Genomic DNA, 10372 nt, shown 5'->3' on the forward strand with positions numbered 1-10372 from the left:
TTTTTTTTTTTTTTTTTTTTTCAAAAAAATAGAAACTTTGATCAGATTCAATATACCTTTAAAATTTGGAACTGTATACCTTTAAAAACCATTTATGCTTTAAATTTTGAAATTGACCCTAAATAAATTAAATTTTCTTTTGATCAATCTAAACTTATTTAGAGAAAGGTATTCATTTACATCCATCACCAAATTTAAACTCCTAATACGGTAATAGAAAAGTTTTGTTTTAGATATTGCCACGGTTTAAATGTTCATAAATTTATTAAAAATTTAATAGTGGCATGGTAGAAATAAGATGAAATTTATTAAAAATTTAATAGTGGCATTGTAGAAATAACATGGTTAAAAAGAAGGAAAAAAAAAACACCTCTAATCAAAAGTTAGAACCATTGACACGTCCTAACATCTAGACTACAACTTAATTGTAGAAATCTAACTAACCGTCACTTGATTCTATGGCCTCATCAACTGACGTCATCATCCATATATGGGGCTCTTGTCTTTACCTGAAAAAATATTAGACGTCGTTTGAGTTTTGAAAAAATATTTAGTATATGATCCCATTATTGGAGTCGAAAAATGCTATATACGATCTTTAGGTAGTTCATATACTGTTATTGATAGATAGATGATGCAAATAAATAGACAATTATAAAGAAAAAAAGTTTAACCATTCTTAATTTGGGAGTTTCCAAACAAATGTTTGGAATGAGAATTAAGGAAAAAAAATGATAATTGACACTGTATTTAGCTTAATTTTGAAGTGCAGAAGAAAGTAAGTAGCTCTTTCTACTACACAGAGTATGGTTACACTTATTGAGGTAAGTAGATACTATTTTACTGGACCAGCTTTGGAAGATGGTGCACTGCTGCTGGACAGAAAGCCACAAAGTTGGAATCCAACTCATGTGTTAACCGCCATGGTGCTAAGGCAGAGGGAGCGACATATTTCTTATAAAAATGTAAAAACTTCTCCTTAACGGATGCGTTTTAAAACCGTGAGGTTGACGGTGATTCGTAATAGACCAAAACTGACAGTATCTACTAATAGTGGGCTTGAGTTGTTATAAATGGGATTAGAACTAGATACCGGGTGGTGTGCCTGCAAGGATGCTAGGCCCCCAAGGGGTGGATTGTGAGATCCCATATCAGTGGAAGAGGGGAACGAAACATTCCTTATAAAAGTGTAGAAACCTCTCCCTAACAGACACATTTTAAACTCGTGAGGTCAATGACGATACATAACGGGCCAAAATAGATAATATCTACTAGCGGTGGGCTTGAGCTGTTACAAATGGTATCAGAGCTAGACATCGAGTGTGTAATGACCGAAAAAAAAAAGAGAAAAAGAAAAAAAAAACTCAGTCGCCGAAAAACTCACGAGTTTTCTGGCAATCGTAGATCCCACGCAAAACGATAGCCACACCTTGCTCAACCTTCAATCCACGACTTCCAGAACCTATCAGGATACCTGCAAACAGAGAAAAGAAAGAAAATACGAGAGAGAGAGAGAGAGATTTCGGATAAACGCCGACGAGTTTCCAATTTCTCCGACGAGTTCCAAACCACCCAAAAACAGACACCAAACGATCAGTTACCACCACGAGAAGGATCCCTAACGAAAGTACAATAACTCAAGGTACGTTTTGTGCCTTTTCGTAAGCGTCGTTGTCGGTAACCGAGGTCGAAAAATTGGATTTTCCTAAACGTTCTTAGATCTGGGGTTTTAGAAACTTTTAGGCTGCAAAACTTCGAGGAAGGAAAGAAAGACAACAAACGAAAAGGGAGAAAGAGGACCAAAATTGGCAACGGAAACGCTGCGGGAAGGAGAGAGAAGACGCGCCGAAAAATCGGCCGAAATCGGGTAAGGAAGACGAGATCCATGGATCTGGGTCAACCCGAACCCAAAACCCGAGAGAGCCAGCCCAATTCTTTCCCTCAGTCTCTGCCTTCGGCCCAGCCCAACTACAGCGGCCCAAACCTCGAACCAACCTGAGACCAGACCCACGGTCAAATTGAACTAGCCTGCAACCCAAACACTTGCAGCCCAGCCCAGTAGGCTGAGACCCAACAATTAGTCTGCCCTAGTAGCCTTTTGTAGCCCGTGACCCGAACCGGACTGTGACCCGCGCCTCGACCCAACGCTATCGCACGACGTGGCTCGTTTTGCTGTTGCCACGTGCCACACAGCGGTGCAGATGGTCCCTTAGCTCGGCTCGGCGCAAACGGCTCGGGCTCCCTCTAGTGACGCTCCGGCGGCTCCCAGCGGTTGTTCAGCTCGACTCACTTGTTTTCAACCCGGTTTCCACTATTTCGAGCCTCCCGAATCTGTTTTCGGCCCTGATTAAGGTATCTAAGGCCGTTTTAGAGCTGTATTTCACATTTATTGAATTACTGGTAAATTATTTGTGAAATACTAACGGAAGATGGCGAACAGTGTAATAGGAAACAATCCCTGGCAAGTAGGAAACAGCTCTCACGGAACGAGAGCTTACGTTTAGCTAATTAAGGAATACTTCGGCTAAGGTCAATCAAGTAAGTGGCTTTACTATAGGATAGGCTAAAGATTGTTTGAATTATGATGATGTGTGAGTATGACGTTGTGTTGTGATATCTGTTAAATGTACGCTATTTATGTTTCGATGCATGACGTACATGTTATATTTGATGCACTTAATGGCTTCTATGATGAGTATGACGTATGCATGACGATGTTATTAACATGATGATGTTTTCCATGTTGAACATGCCTTATTTGTTTGCCATATTGCATCATGTCGTTAAATCGACATAGGATACAACCCTAAGAGTATGAAAATGATATTAAAGTAAATATCCACGAGCACGTGTTACATAGTGCAACCAAGAGATGAGACTAGAGGGTTGTGTCAGAAGAGATGTATAATTAGACTTAGAGGGACATCATGCATATTGTATGTTCATAAGCATAGGGTTACTTCCCCTAGAGATGATGAGTACAGACGCGCACCGTATGATGAGCGCGTATGCACACAGGTGCGAATGCACACAGATGAGGGTATTCATGAGGTGCATGACACTATGGGGTTCCGCTGACCTCCGGACATCGCTACAGATTAGTTTGACCAGAGGGTCCAGGGGGTGTGGGAGCGCCTTGGGGGTTCACACTCGCACGTGAGTCGTGTGTAGGGAAGTACTACACATCCAATTTGTCCGAGACTGGAGGCCACCCTTGAGATGATTAGAGATAGGTCCCTAATTCATGATTGCATTTGTTTGCATTAGCATGACTCCTATAGTGGAGTCACTTACTAAGTATTTCTTCGAAATACTCACGCCGTGTACCATATTGCTTTCAGGTAAAGACAAGGCTCCCATGTACGATTGACGATGGCATCGTGATCAAAGACTTTGGTGCGTGCATAAGATAAGATAGTAGCATATTTAAAATTCCTAGACTTTGTTAGGATAGGTACTTGCATTTCATTTATTTAAATTATTTAACTTGTAATTATTTTTATCATATTTTGAACTCCAGTATGATGTTTGAAACACGTAAGTCCGGCGGTGTTTTCTAATGTTTTAACGTATTCTGAAGGTTTAAATTTTTCCGCTAACAAAGATGGGCATTTCTTAGAGTTATTTTCTCCACTAGAGATGAGCATAAGACGTTAGTGGCAACTCTAGATATGTGGAAATTTAGAGTCGTTACAGAGTGATGTACCAACAAGGATGTTGGGCCCCCAAAGAGGTGGATTGTGAAATCCCACGTCAATTAGAGAGGGAAACAAAACATTTCTTATAAGAATGTGAAAACCTCTCCCTAATAGATACGTAAGTAAGTGTGTGTATGGCTAATTCACGTACAAACTTTAACTAAAAAAACAAACAATATCAATACATCCAAAAAAAAAAAATCACTAGATTCAATAATCCTGAAACTTTGAAATTGTTGGACACAGCAAGTTCCGAAGCAAGTACATCTACTAAAGATTCAGATCTGAGTATTGCATTCTAAAACAAATGTTAACAACCATACCATATGTCACTAAATATTTTAATAAAGTAATAACATACTTTATAGTAATTGGAGAAGTTGAGAGATCATTAGTCAAAAGTGATTTGGTTGTTAGTTTGGAATTAGTAGTGCACACCTCACTGATTAGCAGAATCTACCACTCCCCTACTCTTTTATATGTCCCTCTCTTTTTCTAACACCAATTTACAAAGTAATTTTAGGGTCCCATTGCCATTTTCTAGATCTCTTAGTGGTGGTTCAAACTTTTATATTTGCTAGAAAGATTATGAGTTTTTTATTTATTTAATTCTATCAATGCACTAATTTTCAACTCAACTTTAATATAGTATAACTAATAACATTATAATCTTCAAACCCCTGAGACTCAAAAAATAAATAATTATAAATCAGTACTTTTTTTTTTGTCATATTAGTTGACTAACAACATAAACTACTCTTAAAACTGGCTACAAGCTTCCTCTCCTCAAAGCTAGTTATCCCCAACTTTCTTCAATTTCAACCCATCAATAATGTGTGTTCAAATATTGAACAATATAGCTACACAATCTCTTTCTATAATCTTAAATTTGGCTAAATTTTCATAGGTTTAGTACAATCCTATTAGTTAAATTATAAATTTAGTCTATAAAACTTTTCAGTATAAAAGATCCAAGTTTAAAAATATATAATGAGTTATTTAACTTTAAATTTGGTATATAATAGATATTTAACTATATTTTTAAAAATTAATTTATCCATTATATATAAAATTGAATTGAATATCTAATATACTTCTAAACTTTCAATTTCTATCGACTCAAATAGGTCAATGATATATAAGACACAAAATATATGGAGAACATAAAAAATTTTAAAAACTTTTCAAATTAAAAAACCTATACATACAAACTATAAATCTCCAGACCTTTTAAATTTAAGAGGCAAATATCATACCTCTACAAACATTATTATTTATGTTTGAAATTTGAACTCGAGTGAGTGACATCTAATAAAGAAGTGAGTAGAGACTTTTGATTGATGTACAGGTAGTTAATTCAGAGAATTATTGGAGTTCTCCTGATCTTATTCCATCATGCGATCATAAATAGTTGAAGGGTAAGAAGATACGTACAGAGAATGAAAAGAACACGTCCTTCGAAGTTGCTCACACAGTGTGCCATTTGATTTGACAGAATAGAAGTGGTCAGAAGCCAATGAGCAATGGACGAGATGAGGTTAGATGAGATCATATCACATCATATGGGCCATTCAATAACCTGTTCCTGCGTCAGCAAAATTAATTAAATTAGTTCTTTTGTAATACAAGGAAAGGATGATTTGGAAGTTGCTTCTAATATTGGGAATTCGGATTCTTCAGCTTAACTGGATTCCATAGGATTCCCTCTTCCATGCCCCACTTTCTGATACCTTTCTTCTTCATGTATAATTCATGTTGTGGCTTTCTCTGTGTTTGGTTACATCATCTAAACTTGAGCAAACTCTATCTCTCCTCCTAAATCATTCATCAAACCACAGTTTACTTCAGTATGATATTTACTGGCATAGAATAAATCCAAAGGATCGTATTCGAAATTACAAACAATTATGAGGTTTTTGAATTATAGTGTAGAGTCCGCCTCAAAATTGGAAAGAGAAAAATAATTTTATCTCCTATTTTATGGACCTCACAACTTACTTGAGAATCATGTAACAGTATCATTCAATCTCTTTCTACTCTACCCAGAATTATTAAATAAACTAACAATAAAAATCAAATCATGTCCTGTGTAAATAATTGCTCTTCTATTTTAGAAGTTTACTAGCATCTTTTTTTAATGGGTTAAAACCAAAGGGGGTGTTTTGATAATTATTATATTATGTTCGATTAACTTTCTTAACACAACCAAGCATAGGAATAGTAATATAATTTCACTTTTAAGTAATTCTGATCAAATGAAATCAAAGGAATGCCAGTTTTTATTGTTCTCATGCCTAGTTTTTATTGTTCTCATGCCTAGTTTTTATTGTTCTCATGCCTAATTTTTATTGTTCTCATGCCTAATTTTTATTATTCTCATTCTATATTAAATATGAGGGGCTATAAATTGGTAAAAGGACCGACTCAGTTCAAATCCCCTACTCTCCTTTTTAACTCTGTAAAGTTAAAATAAAAGAAATATTTAAATATTGAAAAATAAAGGTGAAGCTTTCAGAATTCCTATTAACTTCCTAACCTCCTTTCCTTTTCTTATGGAAAGCAAAGAGGAAAGTGGAAGAGTAAGGTAACCTAATCCAGGTATAAACTTAATTAAAAGTCATTACAAAATCAGACGTTTCTTTTAGGTTTTTTAAAACGTATTTTTAGGTTAAATTACAGGTTTATTACTAATTTTGAAAGTTATTTAATGAATCTCTAAATTTTAAATAATATTTAATAGATCTTCTCTTAAATTTAAAAGCAAGATTATAAATTTTCTAACACAAAACTGACAATTTTACTCAGCCTATTAATTACTTTTAATTTTAATTTTTTTTTTTAAAATACAAAATAAAAAGTTTAACGATATGTTAAAAGACTTTTTAAAAGTTGCCTTGTTACATAATTCATATACTAAAGTTTATAATTTAATCTAATTACAAAATGGTTATGAAGTCCGAAATTGATTCCGCGCTGTATTTTTCAACAACAGCATGGTCTTATGCGGGTGGCCAAGAGACCATCGTTGGCCTCCAGAGAAGAACAAGAAGAAGATAAATATAATATAATTTCAGGGAAAAAGGATTGCGTACCTCCATGACTGACTGGGGTCCATGAATGAAGAGTGGGTTTTTCTTATTTCTTGTGCTTCCTTGATTCACCAACAATCGACTCCTCCATGCGAAATTACGAATAAATCCCAACAAAGGATTGAAATAGATGCTTTGCTTTGAAGGAGCAAAGACCACGCCTCGAAGCCAAATGCTGAAGCCAAATGTTAACATAAAATTAATGTGGGAAAGAAAACCCAAAAGAAAAGAAGAGGACCAATAGATGATCCAGAAGAATACTCCCAAGACCATTTTCAAACCCTCTTCCGAAAATCAAGCCTTCAACATCAATGACGTAAAGAATCACCAACATCTTGGCGTGCTGGGTACAACTGAAAGCGTCAAATTAGATAATAAAAGCAAAAAATACACACAAATCAACGTCTTTTGTTTGATCAAAGATTCTTATGCTTTGATCAGCGAGCAGTGCAGAGAAGAAAGATATATTTATATAGAGAAGAGAGAGAAATTTGTCTTCACAGGTGTTGCGGTACATATGTTAATGAGAAATAACTGCAGAATTAGCTAACCTGGGGAAGTCCGGAGAGCACTTCCTCGACGGCATCTTCGGTTGCATCCATGAAATCACCGCAGCCCTAGCGTTCGCTAGGATGAGTGACTCGGCATACAGAGTAGAAACCACATCCCGTCTCGCGCAATGGAGGATCGAGAATCTAGCTTCCTGCACCTACCGCAAATCCGATCCCTTCAAAATTGGCAAGTGGAACTGGTAAATTTACCTCTTTCCTTGTTCTTTATTTTCGTTTGAAGCTATAATTCCAGTGATGAAGGGTGAGGATAAGATTCTATCCATCTCTTTTTAAGGAGATATAGTGATAAGAATCTGCTTTCCCCCCTTCTTCTTGGAGATTTTAATGCTTTTTGTTCTCTATCCAAGCAGGATAGGAATATATGGATGTCTAATATTTTTGTTCGGATTGAAGGCATTTATCAGTGGAAAAAAACAGGCTTTTATATGTTAAATTATACCCAGAGATATCGAGCTTAACAAGGGACAATCCCCCAATTGTATCTTTCACCATCCGAGTGGTTTCCTCTGCAGGAGGTCGGAAGGCTTGGACTCATCCAGGTAATTTCATTCTCGTTCTCTGAACATTTTCAAGGCAGAGTAGTTAGTTTTCAGATTGAAAAGTCTATTCACCTTCTACTATATCTTCAGATTCTGGTTCATGAATATAAGTTGAAATACTTGACTGATGGGTGAACATGTCTAATCTCTGCTAAGAAATTTGGTGAAGTGTTTGGGCCTTCATTTCTTATCCTTTTGCCTCCCCTTGTGTGTGTGTGTGTGTGTGTGTGGAAGGGGGAGGGGGAGAAAGTCTTAATTTCCAGAATTTCTTCTTTTCTCTATGACCTTCAGTTCCTCTATTGACCAATGTTGTTACCCCACCACATCCATGCAGACATAATAGACAAACAGCTTAAGAACAACGACGATTTTATTTGGCCAATTGAAGTTCCATTAACAGGAAAGTTCATCATTGACATCGAATTCATTGACTTGAAGATTGCATCGCCCGAGGTGAGCTTATAAATATCTGTCCATTGCGATTGCGTTCTTCCAAAAATGATTGTGGGGTTAACTATAATGCAACAATCCAAGGATCATTGATAAAAACAAGCCACACACAGAAGCAGTCGACAAAAGTTATGCCTGATTATTAAGAAAAAGTAGTTATCAACGCCTATGTTTAGGAAAGAACTATTTGGATACCTTTTGTTTCACTCCTCTTTTAACCCCATTGCTATTTGGATACCTTTTGTTTCACTCCTCTTTTAACCCATTGTTGTCAAATTACTAACAGGGTGGGGAACCTTCCTCCATCTGGACTAATGGACTGTCACAAAAACGATCAAATGAACGAGCTCTTATTTCGTTGGGTCGAATGTTGAAGGAAAGCATCCACACGGATATTATAATTAATGCTTCTGATGGAAGCGTTGGAGCTCATCGTGCTATTCTTGCTTCACGATCACCGGTTTTCCACAGCATGTTTTCACATGACCTGAAAGAAAAGGAACTATCCACAGTAAACATCCCTGATATGTCCTTTGAAGCTTGCCAGGCTTTTCTTAATTATATGTATGGTAATATCCAACATGAAGAGTTTCTCTCCCATAGACTGGCACTTCTTCATGCAGCTGATAAATATGACATGGATGACCTAAAAGAAACCTGCCATGATAGTCTGCTAGAAGATATTGATGCCAAGAATGTTCTTGAAAGACTCCAAAATGCATCACTTTATCAATTACCAAAACTGAAGACTTGCTGCATGCAGTATCTTGTGAAGTTTGGTAAGATACTAGACATCCAAGATGAATTCAATGTCTTTCTACAAAATGCAGACAGAGATCTAATAGCTGAGATCTTCTATGAAATTCTTGATATCTGGAAAGGTTTCTAGCTTGATGAAGGTGGTGGTTAATGTTGGCGTGTACACATAAGATTGCTACGAGGATTTAGTGTCATAATTTGTTACTTTGAAGGTGATTCTTTCTCCAAATTGTTTGTCCTGATATTAGTAAGGTTTCTCATGATAGATTGATGGTGTTGCAATTGAATGAAATGTAAATAATTTGATGTTCTGTGTTCGGAATTTTATTCCTATATAGTTTAGCGTTTTGCCATCACAAGATCTCACAATACCCTTGATATCCAAAATGCACTAGAAACCTTTTGCAAAAGAATGCCAACCCGATCGTGCAGAGGTTACAGACTTTTAGGTGGAGTTTCGGTGGCAATTAGGTTGGCCTCAGGCTAACATTGTCATATAACAAGAAGAACAATATTGAACCTCATACCGAAGCAAATATGAACTTAAAGCATGTATGGCTGACAGAATCAGAAAAGAATTTACAAAAACCTAACCCACCTAGAAAGTAAAGAAGAACACATCAACCCAATTCTGCAAGCTATTACAGAAACGAACACCCCCCACCCACACAGACACACAAGCGCACACTCACAAATGTAAAATCCTCCAAAAAATGGATACAAACAAAAGCTTCAACCAATTGCAGACCAGCAGACCGATCATTACATTACCAGCATATTCTATTCCTCCGAATTACAATCACAACATCCAACATTGAACACAGCAAGTATACGTGTCCAGAGCATAAGAAATCAAAGGAAAACTCAACAGAATAACCAAACATCCTACTATCACTACTACCTCACAAGCTGCTCCCAGTCCACAAACTAATCACCTAATTCAAAACTCAATCAAAAGCAAAACGCTCCAAGGTAGAATTCCCCACAAATTTCCATCTATACACTTCTGAACACAACTTACAAAACACATTATAACTCAATAAACTAATTGAACAAAAACATCACCTCAGCGAGAAGATCAACGATGCAACTCCATCCACACTGTTGGATCGGTTCTTTACGCCGAAGAATCGCTCTGAAAAGGCTCCACCTCCGGCAGATTGAGAGAAGTAAACAAAAGGAAGGACGGAGTTTACCCGTTGGAAAAGAAGAGTAGAGGAATCGAAAATGCAGAGAAGAAGGAGACCGGAAAATGAGGGGGGGGG

The 10372-nt window shown here is 36.7% G+C and overlaps 1 protein-coding gene and 1 long non-coding RNA gene across 2 annotated transcripts; one reads left to right on the top strand and one right to left on the bottom strand.

Moving 5' to 3' along the window:
• The first annotated feature begins 7286 nt into the window (after positions 1–7286).
• LOC111446573 (BTB/POZ domain-containing protein At1g55760-like) lies at positions 7287–9460 on the top strand. Its single transcript, XM_023085429.1, has 4 exons — positions 7287–7538; positions 7753–7898; positions 8233–8351; positions 8635–9460. Exons 1-4 carry the CDS (start codon positions 7420–7422, stop codon positions 9235–9237), a joined length of 987 nt encoding a protein of 328 aa, XP_022941197.1. The 5' UTR covers positions 7287–7419; the 3' UTR covers positions 9238–9460.
• Positions 7831–10363, bottom strand: LOC111446576. The gene is made up of 3 exons (XR_002711100.1): positions 10173–10363; positions 8587–8835; positions 7831–7917 (listed from the first exon to the last, which is right to left on the bottom strand). It is a non-coding gene; the product is annotated as an uncharacterized LOC111446576 (long non-coding RNA).
• Positions 10364–10372: the final 9 nt, after the last annotated feature.

This window comes from Cucurbita moschata, unplaced genomic scaffold (assembly GCF_002738365.1).
Source record: "Cucurbita moschata cultivar Rifu unplaced genomic scaffold, Cmos_1.0 Cmo_Scf00008, whole genome shotgun sequence".
Taxonomy (NCBI): Eukaryota; Viridiplantae; Streptophyta; class Magnoliopsida; order Cucurbitales; family Cucurbitaceae; genus Cucurbita; species Cucurbita moschata.

Coding starts and splice junctions, on each gene's coding strand:
- LOC111446573 (XM_023085429.1), top strand. CDS start 7,420: ATGAGTGACTCGGCATACAGAGTAGAAACCACATCCCGTCTCGCGCAA. Junction 7,899..8,232: donor GAAGGCTTGGACTCATCCAG/GTAATTTCATTC, acceptor ACATCCATGCAG/ACATAATAGACAAACAGCTT. Junction 8,352..8,634: donor TGAAGATTGCATCGCCCGAG/GTGAGCTTATAA, acceptor AATTACTAACAG/GGTGGGGAACCTTCCTCCAT.